The sequence below is a fragment of the Balaenoptera borealis genome (genome assembly GCF_965194805.1).
Source record: "Balaenoptera borealis genome assembly, chromosome: 12".
In the NCBI taxonomy this organism is placed as follows: Eukaryota; Metazoa; Chordata; class Mammalia; order Artiodactyla; family Balaenopteridae; genus Balaenoptera; species Balaenoptera borealis.
Genome location: NC_138869.1, coordinates 36,433,058 through 36,457,038, shown reverse-complemented (window position 1 = coordinate 36,457,038; position 23,981 = coordinate 36,433,058). Strand labels below are relative to the sequence as shown.

At 44.0% G+C, this 23,981-nt stretch overlaps 1 protein-coding gene across 4 annotated transcripts in view; it reads right to left on the bottom strand.

Annotated features, from left to right (window-relative positions):
• Positions 1–23,981, bottom strand: part of ARHGEF3 (Rho guanine nucleotide exchange factor 3) — a 307,479-nt gene that overhangs the window by 59,747 nt on the left and 223,751 nt on the right. The window contains exon 1 of one of the 4 annotated variants that reach the window (XM_082344799.1): positions 6,363–6,628. The exons of the other annotated variants lie outside the window; for them this stretch is intronic. Coding sequence (XP_082200925.1) covers positions 6,363–6,458 — 96 coding nt within the window. The 5' untranslated portion in view covers positions 6,459–6,628. Of the gene's footprint in view, positions 1–6,362; positions 6,629–23,981 lie in introns of those variants that run through there. 4 annotated transcript variants of the gene reach the window in all.

Genomic DNA, 23,981 nt, shown 5'->3' with positions numbered 1-23,981 from the left:
ATAGCCTCTTCTAAGCTAACAACCAGTGTCAAGTCAGAAAAAATGGAAGGCATTAGAAACCACTGGCCTTTACTCCTGATAGTCCAAGAGGCAACACAACGAGGATAAATGGCCATGCAATCACAGCAATTTCCTCATTCTGTGTGAGACCTGTACCCATTACCAGAGCTGACAAATTATGGAAGGCAACTGCATGCACACATCACAAATGAAGGAGCCCTTCCAGATACGCACACACCATTAGTAACAATTACATGTACACAGGACTTTGCAAAATTAGGATATGATCAGTAATTTATTTTAATTCAGTTGTTATGAAAACAGTGGCACCGGTCCAGGATTTTATAGGCAATCACAGAGTGTCTTGAGAAAATGACACAATTTGCAAATATCCAGATGGCAGCAGCGGCTTCCAGTTACTGGTTTATGTGGAAGGCTAGTGGTTAATGTAGATAAGCAAGATGACTAATCACAGAACTAACAGTGTCACCTCCATAGCGCTGAGCATGCGGAATTCTGCCAAAGACCAGCTCCTTGGTCTTGAGAAACACAAAACGGAAGTTACCAAAGCCCTCCCAAACAAAGGCTTGCAAACCTCACTGCTGTGGGTCACAGCCATTCTATGAAGTGGCTGCCAGAGCACTGACTAATGGTGGGTCTCCTATCCAGACACTCAGGAAAAAATGGGCCTTTGACCATGAGGCAATTTGCTCCAGCAGGCGGGTTCACCCTTCATGTGTTATGTGGTGAGGAGACCAGTGATTTAGTCATTTAGGGGCAACGTGATGTGGTTGGGAAAGTACAGACTTCAAGGTTAGACTGGGTTGTGAATACTGGCTCCTCCATCTACCGGCTCAGCCATCCTGGAAAGGCCACTAGCCAGCTCTGAGCCTCAGTTTCTTCTACAATAAAGGGCAGTTATACCAACCTCAAAGGATTACTATAAGGATGATTAGGGGACTTTATAGTAAGGCCCTGTTGCACTGATGTGCATAAACAGCATTCAGGGAATTAGGATGGTGATCATACTTCTTAAAATTGTTTTAGGAATCTTTTTGAGATACAGAGGTCTAGATGATGATGATATTTATTGAGCACTTACTATGTGCTTATCACTGTACATGAATCATCTCATTATGGGAGAGCCACCATCATGCCCATTTTACCACTGAGGAAACTGGGGCTTAGAGAAAAGCACAGTAGATTGTCCAAGGCTATATCACTAGCAGGTAGTGGAGATGACATTGGGACCTGGGCAGTCTTATTCCAGAGTTGATGCCCTGAACAGCCTCAAATGTACACATGTCAACATATTTTTCTCTAATAAACCTATTCCTAGTTCATGTGCATCCTGGAGGACCAAGAGCCCCAAGATACCGATCCAACGGAACAAGCCTCAGAACCATGGCTGATGACCATAGTCAGATCCTATCAGCAAGTGATAGCCCTCTACCATCAGTGTGGCTCCCCATCCAGCAACATCTGAAGCCACATGATTCATGGAGTCTATTTAATCACCTGATGAAACCCCAAGATTCTAAGTTCAGTAACTCCTCAGAACTATTTCCATGTAGTTGATTGTATATATGGTCAGTTCAACACTATATGATACAAATTCCAAGAAACGTATAAATTACTAGAAACCAGCTGACCCCTTTAGCTCTCCAGCTGGCATGTAATGAACACAGCTCCAGGTGCATATATTTCAAATACACGTGTGGACTGACTGGGGCATAAACTATGGCGGGGCATAGAGTTCACCTTGCCCTTTAGAACTGAAGCTTGAAAGGTACCTCCTCAGTTAATAAAGTGCTCACAATTATATATTTAAAAGAAAATATCTTAAAAGCAGTTTACCTGTCTGTTGTTTTGCATACCCACCCCCCCACCTTTTTCTTCACAGAGGTAAACATCCTTAGATGCCACAAGGTACACTGGTATTAAACACTAGACTAAATCCAACAGGAAACCTGGCATTGGGTCTTGGCTCAGCTGCTGATTTTCTTAGTGGCCTTCTGCAAGTCCCTTCCCCTCAGTATCCTTATTCATAAAGTGGGGGGAATAATACATGCTTTATGTTGACCTTACAACATTGTTGGGTTCTCAAGTGAGACACTAGATGTGGTACTTAGAAAAAGAATTCCATCAATTTTTTGGTCTTTCCAAGTTTCCGCATAAGGCTACTGGCTGAGTCAAAGTTAGAACATATACAAAGACAAGTCAGAGACATATACAAGAGAGACAAAGGCAATGACTACAAATACCACTAACTAAATCTGGCCTAATCTTGACCAACATCTGAGATAGTGAATATTAAAACCAAAAGTAAGCTGTCCATCAAATTGTCCAAAAATTCTTAGAAATTCTTAGAAATAACAGAATCACCACTTTGTGTTTTCATTAAATGGACCCCAAACTCTTAAAACCTTCTCACGAGGCTCCAGCATCCTTAGCCAACATATACACTCATTTGAGCCTTCTTCTTCTTCTTTTTTTTTTTTTTTAATAGATTTATTTATTTATTTTTGGCTGCATCGGGTGTTCGTTGCTATGCGCAGGCTTTCTCTAGTCGTGGCAAGCAGGGGCTACTCTTTGTTGTGGTGCCGGCTTCTCATTGCAGTGGCTTCTCTTGTTGTGGAGCACGGGCTCTAGGCGCATGGGTTTCAGTAGTTGTGGCACGCAGGCTCAGTAGTTGTGGCTCGCGGGCTCTAGAGCACAGGCTCAGTAGTTGCGGCACACGGGTTTAGTTGCTCCGTGGCATGTGGGATCTTCCCGGACCAGGGCTCGAACCCGTGTCCCCTGCATTGGCAGGTGGATTCTTAACTACTGTGCCACCAGGGAAGCCTCTGAGCCTTCTTTTTATAAAAGCAAACCTCACCATGGGAAAATAGTGACTTTTAACTTGGAATCAGTGTAATTCATTAGCACTAACAGCTTTTCTTTGAGTGACTTGATCAGGTGTTCAGAGCACATAATACGCCTAGAAGAAGCAGTTCCTCCTGGCATGAGAAATAAGCACCCAATAAATATAAAAACAGATCAGTTGAGCAAAGCTGCATCAATGAATCAGAAGAAACAAGCTTAATGATGTCCACATGATACTATGTTTCTCTGTGAAAGTCTAGTGCTATGGACTAAGATGAACTAAGCTCCTCAGATTTTGTAGTTAATGATTAGAGCTGGAAGGATCTAGCTAGTTATGGTATTAAAATTAAACATCTGCAACCCAACTCATACACCTGTGTCATAAGAAATACTAGATTAAGGAGCCGTATTGTATTAATGTCATAATCCATGTAGAATAATTTTAATGTTTAAAATAGATAATTTAAAGAAAATAAAAAATTAAAATATATCATTTTCTTCTATCACTGAAAACTATCATTGAGATTTAAAAATTTACAAATCATTTAAATCCCAAGTAGAAATTTTGTTATGATGTGCTTTCAAGAGAATGTTTATTGTTGCACATTTTTGCTCAAGTGTATGGCATCAAATGCACATCAGTGACACCCGCCCCTTCCCCATGAGTCTTGCCCTGCACGCTTGCTGCAGGGACAGGAACAAATGCTAGAAGGCACTTGCCCATGCAGTGCTGTGCCCACTGTCCTCCTCATAGCAAATTCTAAAGGAACAGCCATTGTGAGTTAAAGGGCACAGGTGCTTTGCTTCAACTACCTTTGAAGGTCAAAAAGGACTTTGGATAGGCCAATCCTTCTTTATAGCATAACCACATTCTTCCTACAAGGAAAATGATCTTAAAAAATTACTCTCATAGGAATTCACAGTCGATGCCTAGCTTATAAACAAGTATATAATCATGTTTTTCAAAAGGCCAACTAGTGTATGCTGTTTTTTAAACACTTACAAATGCTGACGACACCTGCTGGTAGAAAATATGATTTTAGTTAACTGCTGATGGAGAAGTGAGGCCTACAAGGGCTGGCTGTCTTTTGAGCTGGTGATGAAACAGAAAACGAGCCCCCAAATCACTTAAGTTTCTTTTTCCAACTTTGCCTATCGCCATTATCAGGAAGCGATATGCCAGATTAATGAAGCTAGGAGATGTACTGGACTGGACCCCTCTGACTCGAGGAGTATACAGCAAGAGATATTCCTACTCTGATTTAAACACTAGGGGAAAAAAATCCTTAATAGTGATACCTGAAAAATATTTACCAACTACTGTGGAAACTGTTCCTCTCCCACCCTTACTCTCACACCAGAACCTCCCCATGAAAGAAAAATAAGTCACATTTTATAATCTGGATTCAGCTACCATGAAGAAAATTGATATCTGACATCTGGTGATACATTTTTCTTACCACATTTGTGATATACAGATATATTTATATTCTAAGAACAAGAATAAGAAAAGATTAAGCAGATGGGTTTTATACCTAAGCCTTTAGCCAAACTACACAAAAATACAGGACTAAGTGACAGCAGGAAGGGACTAGTTAGAGTCCAGAGCTATTCTCACTATTCTTTTCTTTGACCCAATTCAATATATTCATTAAACTAGGTTATGCTTCGTTTCCTTCCAAAAGGAGTCTGAGGGGACACTAGCTTCACTGCTCCCACATTCATTAAATTATGAACTTCCCACTGAAAAATCATATATCCATTCCAAGCCTGAACAACCTGAGTTCTATGCAGGTACTGTCCTGTCAAAACTTAAATAAGAGTCCAAACACCACTAAGGCCATCACACTTCCACAGCTGCTGGGAACAAAAACCCTTTGTGAAAATACACAACTGAATTAAGGTGTGGGATGGGGATGGGGGTGAGAAGTTAGTTTGCACTCAACTTACAGAAAGCTGATTACAACCTGAGACTGCCTGGAGTCTTGTCAGCTTGGAGCAGCTCTTGTTAGAGGCAATGAATCTTTGATGCCGTCCTCCCGAACATACATAATTCAGTGAACCAAGAGCACATAGCTGGGCAGACCCAAGGGTGGCAGGTGGGTGGACCCCCAAGAGCACTGTGACAAGGCCGGATGCACACTTGCCTCCAGACTTTCTTGGTCGTGGTGGGGGAGAGTGGAGATCTCCCAGATACACACCAGCGGAAATGATGATCTGGGTCCTGTGGGTTCCACTACAGCTTAGCCACAGCAAAGGTGCAGTCTCATGAAAGCAACCGTATTCCCCAAGATCCTCAACGAAAGAGAGGGACGCTTTCTCCTCTACCTGAACCCAACCTTTAAGGCCAGTGAGCTCTTTGCCAGAGATATAACACACAGGAGGAAAAAGCAGACTAAACACAAGCCAGGAGGACTCCCTCACATTACCCTCAAGGCACAGGAAAGTTACCAGAAAGAGAAATGTTTTCAATGTTCCAAGAGGGCTTCCCACTGCCCGGAGGAGTTTAATTCATTTTAAGAATCCATGTGGGAGACACTCAGATTACTCATTTAGCTCCCAGACACCCAACTGAATGACACCCACTAGCCACAGGTGACAAGCAGAGGTGCTGTGATCCGTCTTTGCTGCCAAACAGCTGCAAGTCCAAGCCTGACAGATGAGATGTCCTGAGGGGTCCACAAGAATGTCCCCCTGCCTGGTCAACCCCTGCAAGAGGAAACCTGTGCTTAAAGGGTACCTTTTCCCTGGACTTCCATGGTGGCGCAGTGGTTAAGAGTCCGCCTGCCAATGCAGGGCATAGGGATTCGAGCCCTGGTCCGGGAAGATCCCACATGCTTCGGAGCAGCTAAGCCTGTGCACCACAGCTACTGAGCCTGCGCTCTGGAGTCCGCAATCCACAGCTACCGAACCCGCGTGCCACAACTACTGAGGCCCGTGCGCCTAGAGCCTGAGCTCCCCAACAAGAGAAGCCACTGCAATGAGAAGCCTGTGCACCGCAAGGAAGAGTAGTCCCTGCTCACCGCAACTAGAGAAAGCCTGCTCACAGCAACGAAGACCCAACGCAGCCAAAAATAAAATAAATAAATTTATTTAAAAAAAAAAAGGGTAGCTTTTCCCTGACGACCAAGCCCATTGATGCAGTAAGTCCCTCTTCGGAGTGGATCGACAGTCTGAGAGCCCTGCAGGACACAAAAGAGAGGCAGGGGCAAAGAGGCTGCTGCCCTCAGGCTGGGAGGAAGAGAGATGGGGACAGAGGAGGTGGCGCTCTCTTGATCCATAGAGGGGATGGAAGGGAGGCAGAGAGACAGAGACAGAGTTAGAGATGGAGACAGGGAGACAGAGAGACAGAAAGAGTGTATGAGAGATGGAGAGAGAGGAAGAGGAATGCACAGAGTGAGAGATGGAAACAGAGAGACAGTGACACAGGGAGGGAGCAGAGAGAGTAAGAGATGGAGAGAAAGACGGACCCGGAAAGGTCCAGGTGGAGGCCCTACCTCGGAGTCCTTGGCTGGACTGCTGGCCGGGGGTACTTCCAAGCTGCAGTTCGCTCTCTTGACCGTGAGGTAGAAGGGGTAATCCTTGGCTACCATGGCAGCTGCCGGGCCTGCCCGTTGGGATGTCACCGCTGACCCGATGCGACCACAAAACTCCCAGGCGAAAGGGGGTCCCAGCTCCACGGTGCCGGGCGGCTGCAGCGGCTACACGGAGACTGACAGCCGGCTTCTAGCCTAGCTCGACCTGACTCTGACGCTCCGGCTACAAGGGGCGGAGCCTAGACCTAGCCCGCCCGTCTAGGCTGGGGGGGAGTGGGCGGGGCCCCGCCGGGCCCCGCCCCCGACGCGTCCAGTGAGCTCCCAGGTGCCGCCTCGCTGAAACCCCGTTCCGAGCCGCGGCGGTATACGGCGGCTGGACCCTTCCTCCCGCGGGCCCTCGGCTCGGGGCCACCCAGCCCAGTGGCAGCTCCAGTTGGGCTCCGCGGCACACTTTGGGTGGAAGAGGCGGCGGGTAGAACGGAGGTTGGGGCGAAGCCGGGCGGAGGCAAGCGGCCTTGGGGGAAAGTAAGGGTTTTAAAAACCCACATGAAGAAGCAGTATTCTGTCTTTCCTTATTCCTAGGCAGTCTCTCCCTATACATTTTTTTTTTTTTTTAATGAACATCACTGGAGTATAATCTACAAACACTGTAAGGCGCCCATTTTAATTGTACAGTTAATTGAGTGTTAACAAATCTAAACACTCGTGGTAACCTCCACAATCGGGACACCAAACATTTCCACCACTTCCAAAAAGTTTCCTAGAGCCCTGTCTTCTGCGCCCATTTTTAAGTATGAAGAGGCTGGTGAGAGGCTGCCTGCCACTCAGAAGAGGAATCTGACAGGGTGTGTCAAGATAAAGCTGTGCAGTGATGAGCCGGCACTACCACGCCTTACTGGAGAAACACACTGCAGGTGCCCAATAGGCAATTATAAGATCATTCCCTGCAACCCTGTCTGGGACAGTAAAAAACAAACCCAAATTGGAAACAACTGTAACATCCACCAATGGGGAGTGCTTAGGTAAACTCTTATCACTATGGAACACCACTCAGCTGCAGTCAAAAAGAAGATGGGTCTGTGGGTGTGCCATGGAAAGGTCTCAAATGTTCAGTTAAAAAATAATTGCAGAGTAAGCACAGTATAATACCATTTGTGTTAAAAAAAAAAAACACATCTACAAATGGATACCACAGGGCTTTCCTGGTGGCGCAGTGGTTAAGAATCCGCCTGCCAATGCAGGAGACACGGGTTCGAGTCCCGGCCCAGGAAGATCCCACATGCCGCGGAGCAACTAAGCCCGTGCGCCACAATTACTGAGCCTGCACTCTAGAGCCCGTGAGCCACAACTCCTGAGCCTGCATGCCACAACTACGAAAGCCTGTGTGCCTGGGGCCCATGATCCGCAACAAGAGAAGCCACCGCAATGAGAAGCCTGCGCACCGCAACGAAGAGTAGCCCCCGCTCGCCGCAACTAGAGAAAAGTCCGTGTGCAGCAACGAAAACCCAATGCAGCCATAAATAAATAAATAAATAAATAAATAAAGTTATTAAAAAAAAAAGAATACCATATATTTTCCCATTTGTGTTAAAAAAAACCCACATCTACAAATTTCTCTATATTTTCTATAGAGAAATGTAGGTAAATACCATTGAAAACCATCTGGAAGGATCCACAGCAAGTTTTCATAGGGCTGAAAGGAGGCAATCAGTTCCAAGGGAATTAAAAGTAGTGGACAAAGGAGCCTTCACATTATAGCTAATATGTTCTTAAATTTTTTACATGAAAAACATATCCATGTGTTGGGAAATTAGAAATTAATTTTTAAAATATTAAAATGAACATTATCTCAAAAGTTATTTTGTAGACTGCAGTGTTGAATTTTTTCCCCCTCCTGTCAAAGTCATGGCCACAGCAGGTGGGGGTCTAGGGAGATGACGTCTTTCCTTTTGACTTCTTAGGTGTGCAGGAGGTAGTGGGAATGGAAATATCTAGTCTCTGTTTCAGTGTTCTCTGCTCCAGCTGAGGCCAGAATCCAGCAGTTCCTACTTTCCAGGCAGGAAACCTCATGCTATACAGCCCTTTCATCCCCGCCTCGGGGGTGAAAACCCACACGCTGGCACTAAATTTGCCGGCTTTGCTGCCCAGCTAGTGTGGACAAACTGCCTTCAGAAGCAGAGAGAATCTGGACCAGTTCTGCCAGCCTCACTCTTGCCACCCATGTAAAGGAAGCTCCTGAATGAGTGAGTTCCAACTGACAGTGAAGAGAGCACCTGAATTTTTTCCCTCAAATATACACCCTAAGGCAGTGGGAAGGAAGTAGTTGAAAAAGAGGTTTGGGGTAGGAAAGAGTGGCTCAGGACCACTGATTTTTTTCCTACCTGTATTCCTGAACACAACTTTGTCCTTTTAGCCTGAACTGTGCTGATGGAGAGCTTACACAGATGCTCACTGCAAGTCTGGCCAAGCTTGCGGGGGGCAGTGAGGGGAATCCCACCTCCAAGGGCAACCAACCAAAGCAGCCCCTGATTAGCTTTGCCACCAAAGGCCTCCCACCACCTCAACTAGGTGGCTCTGGCCAGTAACAGTCCCTTCATGGACAGGCTTTGATCCCTGCTGGAGCTCACTCGGCCTTGACCTCCAGTTGGGAAGTGTACATCCAGCACTTGGTGAAGAAGAGAGTGACCCTGGTAAACTATGCCAGCCCTGGGACTAGGCTACTCACTGCATGATTCTCCGGACCAAGCACGAAGTCTGGCATATGTAAGTCCAGTGTAGTAATAAATAAACCCTATGCAAGAGAGGGAACTTTAACCTCAAGTACAAATATCATAGAGCAAAGAAGAGTCATATCGGTTGATGAAAAGGCTGCCATATCCACTTGCTCTTAAAACATTTTTTTTGCCCCCCTTCAAAAGATGGAACCATAAAAATCAGTCAATATACATGGCACAATATATGTGCAGCAAACTTATGTCTTTCCCAGTATGTATGCTAGGCAGAGAGAGAGGAAGAGGAAAAGGAAGAGGAAGAGAGAGAGAGAGAGAGATTGCTAATGGCCAGTAACAATTTAAATTGTGCTGGGGGAAAAAAAAAAAGCACAAGCCCCAGATGAGCGCAAAAGGGAAGATGGGAATCTGGAGTTCCTTTGGGTGGTCTGATGCTTCCAAGCCTCTCATAGCTTGAATGTCTCACCACGGTGAATAAGATTCTGATGTTTAGAGACATGTATTTTTCATACAATAAGATCTGTAAACTGAAACCTGCAATTTTGGGTATACACAAGCCATGTATGTGGTCCTTGAGACATTTCAAGGATTTTCAAGGGTATTTTTGACTCCATGCAATTTCCACTTTCAGAACCTCCCTTGTGTGTGATGCACTACTCCAACATTAGCAGATCTGGGCAATCTGCGTAGGATTCCAACCAGGGGTGTCCATGGTCAAAGACTTGGTCAGAAAGCAGGCTGCTCTACAGGAGGGCTCCCAAGCACAGCCCTGAAGCTGGTGTCACAGTGGAGAGAAGTCAGTCCAACTCTGCAATGCTGCCGAGCTGAGCAGCCCCAGGAGCCCAGCATTCCCCATCCTGCCTGTGTGTGTGTTTATGGGCTTAAGAACAACACTGCCCTAACAGTCAGCTTCACTCAAAGCAATGGCACAAAGTGCCTTTCAGAACTCGCCTTCGGCACAACTCGTTATGATCCTATAAAACGCTTCACAGCCCGGCAGTGTTTCTCGCTAGCCAGAAGCCTGGAGACTGGAATAAAGAAGCCTGTTCTGCATTTCCAGGAACGGTGCCAAGAGCAGAGCCTGAGTTCTCGCCTGGGCTGAGCAGGGCTCATTTGTGCTGCTGATGGAGGGGTGGGCTTCCACCCACAAGCCTAGGTTGGGTTGTTAGCTCCTTTTAGACAGACAGCCAGGCATGACTGGGAGACCATCAATCAACTTCTCAAATCCCACTGCCATGACTGTGAGCAGAACAGGCCCAGCATGAGGCTAAAACTTCAGAAATCAAAGTGGTTGTGACAGTCTTCTCAGCCAACAGGACAATGCTTTCTTCTGACAGCAATATACTTAATATCTCCACCCATTCCTGAATCTCTATGCCAGAAAGGTGTGTGAGGCGCACCTGCTCGAGAAATACGGTTGAGTTTAAAACATGGCCTTTCACCTGTAACCTCTGCTGTGAGGTATGTATTTGCAGAAGGAGTGCAAGTGACAGTAGTTGATACCCTAAAGCCTAGCCTTCAAACGCAATGCACCTCCATCTGCTTCCCTGGCAGCTGGAGCTATCTTGTCTACCCCTGCTAATCTGACACGGTCATGTAGGTACATGTTGGACATGTGTGTACTAGCCCCCCTCCCCTCTCCTTCTATTTAGGTGACATTCCCAGCTAATGACCAAGCTCCCTTTCCTCTCTGCAACTTCAGTCTTGATGGGAGAGGGGAGTTAAAAGCCTGAAGAAGTTCTGGCAGTGAATTCTGAGAGATCAGGACTGTGGTTTACTGCCAGACAGGTAAAAATGGCACAAATAAAGCACTGACAATACCTAAAATCAACTAAAACTCTCCCTCTGCCTGGGGAGATGTCCACTGGCTCCAGGTTAGATTTATGAAAATATACACCTGGATATTCTACAGCTGGAAGACTTCATTCTTGCCTTCTCTTATAGATCTCACTTTCTGAAACAAGTCTGAAAAGCCAGTAAGGTGATAGCATCTCTTTCTCCCAGTATTGAGCTAATCCTGTGACTTATTAGCTATAATCCAAAACCAATCAAGATTTTATGTTTAAAAACAAAGAATGATATGTGTCATGCCCTGATATACCACAGACAGGTACAATCATTATAGCAGTGATTCCCAACTGGGGGCGATTTTGTCCCCTAGGTGACATTTGGCAATGTCTAGACATTTTTGATTGTCACCGGGGGACGGTGCTAGTGGCATCTAACGGGTAGAGGGCCAGGATCCTGGTAAACATCCTATAATGCACAGGACAGCCCCCCACACCAAAGAATTAACAGGTCCAAAATGCTTATAATGCACAGTTGAGAAACCATGCATTAAAGGGTAGAGCTGAAATATGGCATCAGAGCCATGACAATCTGTTGGTTTTGACCTCAAGAATATTTTCGCTTTAGACCTTGATCACTGATTGATGTCAAATGTCAGTTTAGGCATAGTGGAGCAATGAAAAAAATGCTTGAGTGCCAAGAAGCCTCAGAATATTGACATGCCTAGAATCTTTCCTTCATGCCCATACCTGACCCTTAACTGAATAACAGATTTCATAAAGCATGAAAGGACAAGAGAATAAAGAACATGGGAGTAAGTGGGGAGGGGGACAGAAAATCATCTTAAATTGTTTCAGATACGAAAATGTACTTCAAAAGGCCAGTGAAAATGAAAGTTGCAATGACAGATAATACTCTAAGAAGAACTTGGGGAGGGGGAAGAAATGTTTCAAAGCTTGTTTTTTCCCAGGACAAACTTTACCACCATATTTAATTGTTTTGGGGGGCAGAAATGCAAACTCAGTGATGAAATAAAAACCCCAAAGTGTACAGTTTACTGTGTTTTTGATACATAGCATAGCCTGTGCAATCAGAAACCTGTCTTCACTGAAGATTTTGCAATAAGAATCCTGACTTTCTCCAATTTGAGCTGATTACTATCAGCAGGCTTGCTTTGCTTACAGAATTTAAGCCAACCTTTAGAACCTTCTGTACACTTTGAACTTTGTGGGGAGTCTGCATTTGTTTGAGAGTATTTCATATTTTTTGACCAAAAGTTTAATAAATTTGTTATACTCCAAAACTATTTATTCCCTTCAGACTATAGCTAATGTATGTATCACGTAGGGTTTTTATACTAACCACTGCATGGAGAAAGTGGAATCTAAAATGTGTAAATTCTAGCTTTGGATAGTGGAAGTGTTTTCTCTTCCATCAACTACAAACTCAGCAATCAAAGTGCCATATTTCACCAAACCTAAGATGCCAAAGACTGTAATATGTGCTATTATTTTTATGTACAACCAAGAAAGAAAAAAATGTTGCCAATTAAGTTATAACACGTGATCAATTGTAAGATACATCCCAATTCCAGAGAAGTTAAAATGTGGGGGAAATGTGCATAACAATGAAATATAGCACTATTCATATCTTCTGGCCAGGATTTGAAAACCTACACATCTATAGAAACATGAGTTGTGTGAATTTAGGGACAATAATTCCAGAGACCACCTGCAGTGAAATCAACTGAGAAGCTTATCAAATCCATATCACTGGGCCCCACTTTGGGTCTGCTGATTTGGAATCTTTAGCAGTGGACCCCAGAAATTTGTATTTTTGATAAACACCCTCAGAGCACATTGTTTGAGTAGTAAAGCGTGAGAATTATCAGCAAGCCCAATAATGAACCTGGGCCCCCCGCCCTTCCAGAGACACTGGAACCACAGATCCTCAGGCCAGAGGTGTCCAGTGGTAATTAGCCCATTGGTTGTAGCATCACAATCCAGAATAGGCACAGAGAGCTGCTTATTTGCTCAGGCAGTACTAAGGAACTATTACGTGCTGGACAGCCTGCTAAAAACATATGGGTGCATCAGGGATACAATGAAAAATAATGCAAGTCCACATTCCCAGTAAACTACCAACTAAGCCACCCACAAGGAGATGTGTTCTGGCTCTTGGGACTTTGATTTACAATCTGGTATCCAAAGTTCCAATTAAAAACATGCTTATCTTCATAGCCATGGGGCATGACTGCATTTAAGTTTTTAAAAAATTAGCTCCAGCAGTAGAGAATGGGAGGAGGGCGGTTGGCTTGAGATGTTTACTTGAAAAATACCTGGGGCTTTGGTGGGGGAGGGGAGGGGAGGGTGGCGTGAGCAGAAGACCTTAATTACAGAACGAGTTCAACCAGCACAAACAGACTCTGGGACTCCTGGCAAGCCTGTGTCTCACTCATCTGGTGGGAGCGGAAGTCGGCTGGTGTGTGGTAGAGAGCAGCCAATTAGCTGAAAGTGTTCCTTGTGCTGTGGGCATCCCATAATACTACAGGGGGGTGGAGGGTGTTGGTTAAGTGAGCTGAGTTACAGGAGCTTCTGCTGTGTCTGAATTTTTCCATCTCACATCCAAAAGCAAGCTCAGCAAACAAAGGTCTCAGATGCCTGCAATTCTGACTGAACCAAAAGCCTTGGCAACGGAAGGCTGAAGAAAAGCACCAGCCTCTAGTTCACCAACTTTTATTACCGTATGATCATTTAGTTCTTTGGCATGACAAGAACCATCAACCAGATGGCTTCCTGGCTAATTCCTCTCCCCCAAGACTGTCCTCAATCTGCAGGCAAGGGGAACCCTTACTTTGTACCCTCACAGTGCTGAGTACCTGTTTCTCCCTAATAATACTCATCCCGCTCATAATGACTGACTCAGTGTGTCTCCACCTACAAGGATCTCAATCACCACAGTGGCTCCAGCTCCTTCTATCATGCTGGCACATGGTAGAAGGATCCATATTTGTTGAAATAAAAATTAAATTGAAATGGCACTAATCAAAGAACATGTCATAGAGGAGGTAAATTCAGAGAATTTTTGCAATGAGGAACATCATCCATTTAAAGTTTCTGAGATGGGACCAAGAAAGTAAATGCAGAATACCACAGTGGGCTGTTAAAAGAAATCTTGAAAAGGAGACATGAGTCCTTTAATAAGCTTCTTGAAGAGTCCCAAACTCACTGAAACCACTTTTAGAGATGGCTCCTGCAGTGTAAGGCTATGGGGCCCTGTTGGATATTACTGAGAGTTTTCGGTTTCCTCCAGCTTTTTACACACACTCAGCAACTTACACTCATTTCTGAACAAGGTAGACTTGCTAGGGAGATTGAAACTCTTGGTGGCAAAGAGATGTCAAATAGTTTGTTTTCAAAGACTCCCTGTAACAAGCTCATCTTCCTTTTTCCTTCCCCCTAGAGGCACTGTCTTCCTTTTCCTTCTCTAGGTTTTTGATTCCAGGTTAAACACCGTAATTTTTTTTTTTTCTTTTCAATTTGCCATGCTCATACCTAGTGCTAATACTATAGAAACTTCGTTCTCTTGAGCTGGGCCCTGGGTGGCTGACTTTTAAGGAGAAGGGGAGATTTTGCCTGGTGTTTCTGCAAGATCAAACATGGTGCTGGTCTACTGTTGCCAGGTTGATGTGAAATTATGGACTCAAAAACTTTTTATCCAAGGAAGCCAGTGGGAGAGGAAGGAAACTTCTCTGCTGGCTGCTCCACCAAGGGAAGGTCATGCTCTCCCCATCTGGGCCTCCTCACCTGGAGTCTAACAAGAGATGCTTTGAGAGCCCATTCTGGTTTCGACACAGTACGTGGTGAACAAAACTCATCTGTCAGGGAGTGGGAGGAAGGGAGGGAAGAAGGTAAGAGAGAATTAAAATTGTAAAGCCAACATCATGTGGCTTCCTCCTTGAACTTTAATAACCCAGTGCTGCCTGCAGGCTCAGAAAAACCACACGCAATGGGTAGGTACAAGGATTGCTCTGGTGCCAGGAAAATGCAGTAAGACATAACTTTTATAAGGTAAGCAATGAATAAATGCCCTGCAGGAACAAAACAGCTTTTAAAGTCTCTGAAGTTGGCAGCCAGATGCCTGAAACCTTGGTTCAGTGTATCCAAAATGCACAACAGATAAGACCACCTTTAAGATGAAGTCATCTTCCAGGGGAAACAATAGGTGGGGAAGCTGAGTTTTTATGATTCAGAGCAGCAGGGGAATTTGATCTGTATTTTCTTTGCCACAGCAAGACCCATTTTAATGCATGTTAGAGGTTTTCCACAAGTTGGGCAAATTTTCTAGAATGTTTTTAAAGGGAAAACATTCTACAGCCTGCCTTGGTTTCTGAAAGAGCTATCTTTCTCCCTGGGTTAGGGGTGATCTTTTTTTGTCTCATGGCATTATCGAGAAGATCTGAAACTACGACTCTTCATCTGGATTCTGCTGTTGTTAGAAAAGGCAGTTTGGGGTGTCTCATTACACTTCACCCTCAGAAATGTTAAAGGAAGTGCTTGTCACCAACAGTCAAAAATAAAAATGAAAATGATGCTGGCAGAGCTCAAAAACCAAAGGGATCAGCATTTTGCTTCAGTTTCCTGTTCATAAAACTTTATAAAAACAACCCACCCATTAAAGAAAAAAGCCCACAACAATAGCTCATTATTCTTTTCCTAAACGCTTGCCTCATGCCACTCTGAAATTAGGTGCCATCATGTTTCCTGAGTTATGGGCTCCAAACACCACATCCCTTTCCTCCCTTCCTTGCCCCCACCCCACCTGGCATCATTCCTGAATTTAGACACTTCTCCAGTTTACGAGCTCAGCAGAGAGAGGCCAGTGTTCCCCTCCTACCTGCCCAGAGGAGGCCAAGCATCTGCCCCAGCTGGAAGCAGGAATAACAGAGGCTTCCTTCCCCCAAATTAATTTTCATTTCCTAGAGAAACTTTTAACATGGAAAGTGCAAAATTTCAAAGTGAAGGAAAAAAATTCCTACCGACTGCTCCAGTAAACTGATCATTACAAATGCATTGCCTTGTGACATTAATTTTTGAAGAATAAGGTATTTCCCTTCCACTCTCGTTCTACAGTAAAACTTTATGGAATATTCAACACCCCATCCTTCAGTTCCCGGGAGAACACAGGAGAATACAAGCTCTAGAGTAAGAGGCCTGAATGCAAATACCAAGGTTTCCACTTGCTGATGATATGACTTTGGACACTTTATGTAACCATGCCAAACCTCAGTTTAATTGGCTGTAAAATGGGGATATGAGAGTTTCAAGGCTTTAATGAGATAAAACATATGAACAGTTTAATGAGATGATGCATGTGTCAGCAATCTAGGCACAAGGTAAGCGCATAATCCATAGTTATTAACCTTTCTGGTATACAAATCATCTTACTCCCTCTTTTCTCAATGAAACAGAGAGGAAAAGATGGAATTTGGGGATCTTTTCCACCCTTCTTGCCTCCAAAGGGGTTAATTCTTTAATTTAAACCAGGATTTCAAATACTGATTTAACTATTGGACATGTATGAAAGAAGTGGCACAGTGAAGAGTGAACTGACCTAAATTTGAAGACATGGGATCCAATCCTGGTTCTACCACTAAATTTGCTGTGTGACCTCGGGCAAGTCTATTAAACTCTTTGAGGTGCAGTTTCTTGAACTGTAAAATAAGGCAATTAAAAAATAAATGCTCGGGGCTTCCCCAGTGGCGCAGTGGTTAAGAATCCGTCTGCCAATACAGGGAACATGGGTTCGAGCCCTGGTCCAGGAGGACCCCACATGCCGCGGAGCAACTAAGCCCGTGCGCCACAACTACTGAGACTGCGTCCTAGAGCCCGCAAGCCACAACTGCTGAGCCCGTGTGCCACAACTACTGAAGCCCACGTGCCTAGAGCCCGTGCTCTGCAACAAGAGAAGCCACCGCAATGAGAAGCCCGTGCACCGCAACGAAGAGTAGCCCCCGCTAACCGCAGCTAGAGAAAGCCCGCGCGCAGCAACGAAGACCTAACGCAGCCATAAATAAATAAATAAGAATAAAATAGAAATAAATGCTCATCTTCCGTGATCCTATAAAACAACAAAGACTGAACTGTATATGAAGTATTGTCTCAAATTTATGCCATTTTATTTCAGGGAAGAATATAAAAATGATAATATAACTTACTGATGAAAGCATCCTTGTCTAAATGTATTTATTTATTTATTTTTTGGCTGCGTTGGGTCTTCATTGCTGTGCTCGCGGGCTTTCTCTTGTTGCAGCGAGCAGGGGCTACTCTTTGTTGTGGTGCGTGGGCTCTAGGCATGTGGGCTTTAGTAGTTGTGGCACGCGGGCTCAGTAGTTGTGGCGCATGGGCTTAGTTGCTCTGTGGCATGTGCGATCTTCCCGGACCAGGGCTCGAACCCATGTCCCCTGCACTGGCAGGTGGATTCTTAACCACTGCACCACCAGTGAAGTCCCAGCATCCTTTTCTAAAATCAGCATGTTTGGTGCAGGCAGCCCACATTTTGGGTTAGTTCAGTATGGTAATTATTTTTTGGGCCATACCGCACGGCATGTGGGATCTTAGCTCCCCTACCAGGGATCGAACCCATGCCCCCTGCATTGGAGGCATGGAGTCTTAACCACTGGACCACCAGGGAAGTCCCCAGTATGGTAATATTTTATAAGGGCTCATTAGAAAGTTAACTCAATGTCCTCATTTGTCAGGAAATGCAATGAGGAATATAGTTTTTTTTTAAAATTATTAAATGGCCAAGGAAACAAGGTTGAAACAGAGGTTAGATCAACTATGAGCAAAGAAACTGAAAGGAAGATGGAGCTAGTCTACAAATGGGATGGAACTGGCCTAAAATATACCACTGTCACTTAAAAATAGGTACTTGGCTGCATGGTGCCTATGTTATCTGTATGACAACATTTGGTTCCTACTGTGTCCTCTTCCTACAGGCCTGTTATGACTATGAGAGCTGTCCCTTCAGCGACCAAGTCTTGCTGCCTTGTGGATTTTCCCCAGTCATAACTTCCTCTCTGCCCTTCGGGTAGGCTGTTTACGTCTAAGTAGCAGGACCTCGGCCAGCTCTGTTCTGGATGCAACACACAGACGGCTGCTGGCATGATGCTGAGGACCAGAGGCTTCTCAAGGCTGAGAGCTCTGTGCACCCCTGGCCAAACTTCTGATGCAAAATATTCTCATTGATGTCACACATTTATAAAAAATCAGAACTAAAGACAAAGATACATTGCAGCAACTTTTAAACAGTGCCCTGTAAATAACAAATGGAACTAGAATTACTCAACACATCATAAGCTTCATTATTCTTGAACATCTGTGTCTCTCACTTGACTGTGAGCTCCATACAGGCAAGAAATGACTCTCTTGTTCAGCATTGTATCTCCAGTGCCAAAAGATGCCTAGCAAGTGACAGGCGCTCGACAAATGACCACCATAGCTGATGCTGTCTAGTGGTTGGCTCTCTGCCAGGCACCGTCCTTTGACCTTTCCATGATGTATCTCAGGTAATCCTCACAATAATCCAATCCAACTGAGGCACAGGGAGTTCAACTACTGATAACTTGCCCAAAGTCACAGAGCTGGTAAGTGCCAGAGCTGGGTTCAAATGCAAGTACTTTGCTTCCAGAACCTGCAGTTCCACATATGAAGTGGAACATTAATTATCTGCAGACCATTTGCAATTTAGCAGGTATCTTGTTACAGACAATGATGCTACTAAGGGTCAAGGATATGAGCCTATATGATATGATTAAAAGAACATCAAATAAGAGTCAGGAGAGCTGGGTTCAGATCTTAGCCTTGGACTCCTACACTGAGTTTAATCAATTGTGGTGACTTCTTTGCTCACTAGTTTCCCCTGCTGGTCAATAATGGGTTAAATGGTCAATCAGGTCCCTGATGCTTATAAATCCTAAGTGCTAGAGTCATCTTAGATGTAATCTTTTTACATCCAGACAACTGTAGGTCACACAAGTGTGTTCCTGCATCTTCCAACAAGGGAGAACCACCAAAATATCTAAAACAATCAAGCAAGTTAATCTCTCACGGCCTCAGTGCCCTGATCTGCAATTAGAACATAATAGTACCCACTGCAAAGGGTGGAGGTGAAGATTAGAGAGAAGGCAGGTAAGGGGTTCACATATAGTAGTAATTTCATAAACAGTAGCTAGGTTTATTACAGTCCCAAAGAGAGCTGGGAGGTAAGTCTGGAGGAAGAAAGAATCTCCTCAAAGCCCAGGAACCAACCAACCAATCGAAAAGACCATGATGAAACAAAGATGTTTAAATCATTTCTAAGAGCAGAGTACACATTTGCCACATCCCCAGAGCAAAAATTCTGTATTGGATGCTCTTTCCAAAAATGGAGTAAGGTGGACAGGTTTGAGTTAACTTGGGATAGAACAAAAAGGATCCATTGTGATTGGGGGTATTGACATGTGAATGCTGAAATGCTAGAAAATAATGTTAGGTTGCCATTAGCTCTATTGCCAGGCCCGTGACAAGCATGTGCCATGCATTACCTTACTGAATCCTCACAACTTGCTGAAGAGGGTGCTTCCCCTGTTTTATAGATGAGGGCATAGAGGCTCAGAAAGGTTAAGTAACTTGCTCAAGGTCACACAGCTACTAAATAGCCGCACCATAATTTAGTCTGCCCAGAACACTGATGGTCTTAACCACACAGCTGCACCCCCTCCTCAGTGTGCCCAGATTCACAGGTCAGCAGTCTTTGTCCACAACATGGACAGGTGGCTTTATAGGCAGGACATGTGTGTGGGCTCAAGTGGCCTTGGGTTTCAGTCACTGTTTACCCACCGACTCCTGGCAGCTATGGACAAATCGTTTAACTTTCCTGGATCCTGTTTTGAGCAAACAGAATATACTGGATTTGAGCTTTTCAATCCAAATTGTGTGGACCATTAACCACTTACATTTTATACCCAGGAGGTTAGGGATAAAAGAGCCAAGACGTGAGCTGACCCTCTGTGCTGGTATCCTGGTTGGGGGAAGGAGTGGGATACATTTGTTAGCAAACACAGAACTGGGTGACTCTTCAATTTTCTTTCATGTTGAAAATTCAGAAATTCTACAGAATATTAAGTGATAAGGAAAGAGAAAGAGAACCATGGGGGCGGTAGCGGGGGTGGGGGGGTTCATCTTGAAGCTGTGTTTGCACAGCAACCAGTGTACATACCTAGCCTGTAAGCTTATTTGGGGTGCTTTGGGGTGGAGGGAGCTGTGGACATCATGGGGATGGAAGTTAAATCCCTCCTCTTGAAACGACCACTATTGCACACAGCAAGCACTCCACAGATGCTGGTAGACTGAGTTTAAAGGAAAACAGACCTGGATCAAATTGATAGAAGTTGAGCTGCTGCAGAAGATGTATGACTATGTCAAAAATGCTAACAATGTCTTTCTTTGGTTCTCAGGCACCCACTCCCCATAAGCCATTTTCAATCTCAAGATCAATGCTTTTTCATACGAATGAGCCCACATTTTCCAGCAGGATAACCACAGGTAAACCTTCCCGGCCTCCATCCCACACGCTTGGAATCTGAACAAAGGTGAACTGAGCTGTCTGGGAGCTAAAGAATTCTTGTTTTCATTTGTATCCTTGCCCAGGGTAGTGACAAATATTGTTTCATGAGTTTCCAGCTTAACTTCAGAGCTCAAAGGATAAAGTGCTTCCACAAGAAAGAAAGAGAACAACAAAAAATTTATTTATATATATATATATATATATATATATATATTTTTTTTTTTTTTTTTTCATTCAAATAGAAGAGTCTTTTCTTCCCAGGAAAGATGACAGTGTGCTACAACCTTGGCCAGACCTGCCAAAGTCTCCATCTGGTGATATTAGGGGTAACGAAAACCTCAAGGAGTTCTTTCAGTATTTTTATTCTAAAAACAGGATTTCAGAGTAATTCAGGTCTTCTGACTCCCAGCTCATGTGTCTTTCATGAAATTAGGTTGTCTCATGAGCCATGTTCCCATGCCACAAAAAAGGCTGGCACATAATTAATGCTCCGTAAATATTTGTTGAATAAATTAAGGAACAAAAGAAAGAAAAAGGTTCAGAAGATAGATACCAAAGGCCATTAACATGAGTGGATCGACTGGCTGACATTTAAAAAGTTTTGTGTATCTTTGAACTCATGTCCAGAATAGCGCCTCCCTCCTCCTTGGCAGCCTTTTCAAATATCACCTATTATACAACTCCTCGATCAAGTTTTTCTTTTGAGAAATCTTCCCAGATCAACCCAGCCCACAGAAGATGGCTTCTTCTCTTGAGTTCAACAACTCTTATTACTACCATGCATTAACCATGTTCTGCCAGGTGCCAATTTTTGAAATTACTTACCAGTCTACAGCCATGTAAGTTTTCCGATTATCTTCCTACCTAGAACTCCTGGAGGGCAGGGCCTGTCCACACCTACCTCTGGAACTGCTCTTAGGGCACTGGAGCAAAGACAGAATGACTTCCAGAGCAACGACTAGCTACATCTGGAGTATTTTTAAGCTAATATAATCACTTATTTTATATTCAACTTCTTCCAACTACTATAATGGTCAGTAGAATCTTTGGGCTGCTTGTTCCCCTACTGCCAGGAGAGGCCAGTAACCATTGGTATCTGGTCAATTGCACAAGACTCTACACAGGGAAGGACTGTAATGATGTGTTGTCCCCTCAAAACACCCCATTAAAATTAAGTGAGATACTTATCAAACCTCCAGATCTATGCACCAGTTTACAGGAAACAGGAGGATAGAGGAAAAAGTTAAGACACACCATGAGAAAGCAATCCCAGAATCCAGGATAGAAGACAGTCCACAAGACAAATGACCTGGATTCTTCAACAAATCAATAGCATGGGGGAAAAGAGAGGGAGGGGGAAGTTTTTACAGAATATCAACCATAAGAAATGGGTGGAACATGTTGGGATCCTGATTCAAACAGGCCAACTGAACAAGGACCTGTTTGAGACAAATTAACAAGAATTCCTTAGTATCACCTAAGATGAAGCCCCAAAGACAAATTTAAATTTGGAGAAATTTGAGTTTGGATTTAATATTTGATATTAAGGAATTCTTGTTAGTCTTGTTAAGTGTGATAAGGTGTGGTGGTTATGTAAAAAAATAAAATGTCCTCATCAGGTAGAGCTGTATACCGAAATCCTGATGAGTGAAGTGATACGATGACTGAGGTTTGCTTAAAGTATTTCTAAAAACAGGGAAGAGGTTAACCATTGTGGATGCTGGATGCCGGGTGAGTGGAGGTACTAACTATACTGTTCTCTCTGTTTTTACAAAGTGGGCAGATCACAAGGTATCATGTTTAACATACTAAATTGCCCAACTTATAAAATTATAGTTTCCAGTGCAGGTAAGAGTAGAGTGAAAATGGCACACTTAGAATTGTGTTTTTGTTTGTTTTTTGTTTTTTTGGCTGCACCATGCAGCATGTGGGATCTTAGTTCTCTGATGTGGGATTTTAGTTCCCTGACCAGCATTCGAACCCGTGCCCCCTGCATTGGGAGTGCAGAGTCTTAACCCCTAGACCACCAGGGAACTCTCTAGATCTTTTTTTGTTAATTAATTAATTTATTTATTTATTTATTTATTTTTGGCTGTGTTGGGTCTTCGCTGCTGCTAGCGGGCTTTCTCTAGTTGCGGCAAGCGGGGGCTACTCTTCGTTGCTGTGCGAGGGCTTCTCATTGGGGTGGCTTCTCTTGTTGCAGAGCATGGCTCTAGGCATGTGGGCTTCAGTAGTTGTGGCATGTGGGCTCAGCAGTTGTGGCTTACGGGCTTTAGAGCACAGGCTCAGTAGTTGTGGCGCACAGGCTTAGTTGCTCCGCGGCATGTGGGATCTTCCTGGACCAGGGATCAAATCCATGTTCCCTGCAGTGGCAGGCGGATTCTTAACCACTGCGCCACCAGGGAAGTCCCCCCCTTTTTTTTGGCCATGCCACGTGGCATAGAATTGTTGATGACAGTAAAAAACAACAGGGATATCAAGAAATGTCAATAGATACCAAGAACAGTATAAATATGCAAATATCTTGGCCTAATAGTCCACGTGTGTGAATTTACCAAAAGAAAACAATCCAAAAGAAAACATTGTTAGTGCATTGTCATTTAATAGTGATGAATTAGAAATAATAATAGACTAGCTACTAAATATGGAGAATACTCTATGTGCCAGGAGCTATGTTTAAGTGCTTCAGATACATTATTTTCCTTTAAACAATCCTTTGAGGAAAGTATCATTGTTCTCCCAGCAAGATGGTTAAGCTGGGAAGTGGCAGAGCAAGAAATCCGGGTCAGGCTAGCTCTGGGGCCCACGTTTTCCAACTCTGCACTAATTTGCCCTGGAATCCAAGTGTCAGACAACAGGGGATATTTAAGTAAATTATAGAACATCCACTGGATGACACTGTGTAAACATTAACAAGTATACTTGTGAAGTCAACATGAAAAATGCTAAGTTAAAAAAAAGCAGGATGAGGAATTCCCTGGTGGTCCAGTGGTTAGGACTCCATGCTCTCACTGCCAAGGGCCAGGGTTCGATCCCTGGTAGGGAAACTAAAATTCCACAAGCTGCACGGCACGGACCACAAAAAAAAAAAAGCAGGATGAAAACTATTTATTAGGGCACCTACGCAATATGTACAAACGTAGAAAAGCTTGGCAGGGAAAATACATAAAATGAAAATGGTTGTACCAGAAGGGAGGTTTCCTAATTATGGGTCATTTGGTTATGTTATTTTTATAATGAAAAAATGAAAGGGGAGGTCATTGAATTGAGGTGTCCAACACTGCAGATGGAACTGAGGCATTTTGGTAGTGGTGTTTCCATAAACATTGTAAACCATCAGCTTCTTGATATAAGTTTTTCTTCTTCTTCTTTGGAAGTCTTCCAAAACTAAAGGAAGAAATATTCCTCTTCTCCTCCCCCAAACATCTTTCCAAAGACCTCTGCTAGGAATTCA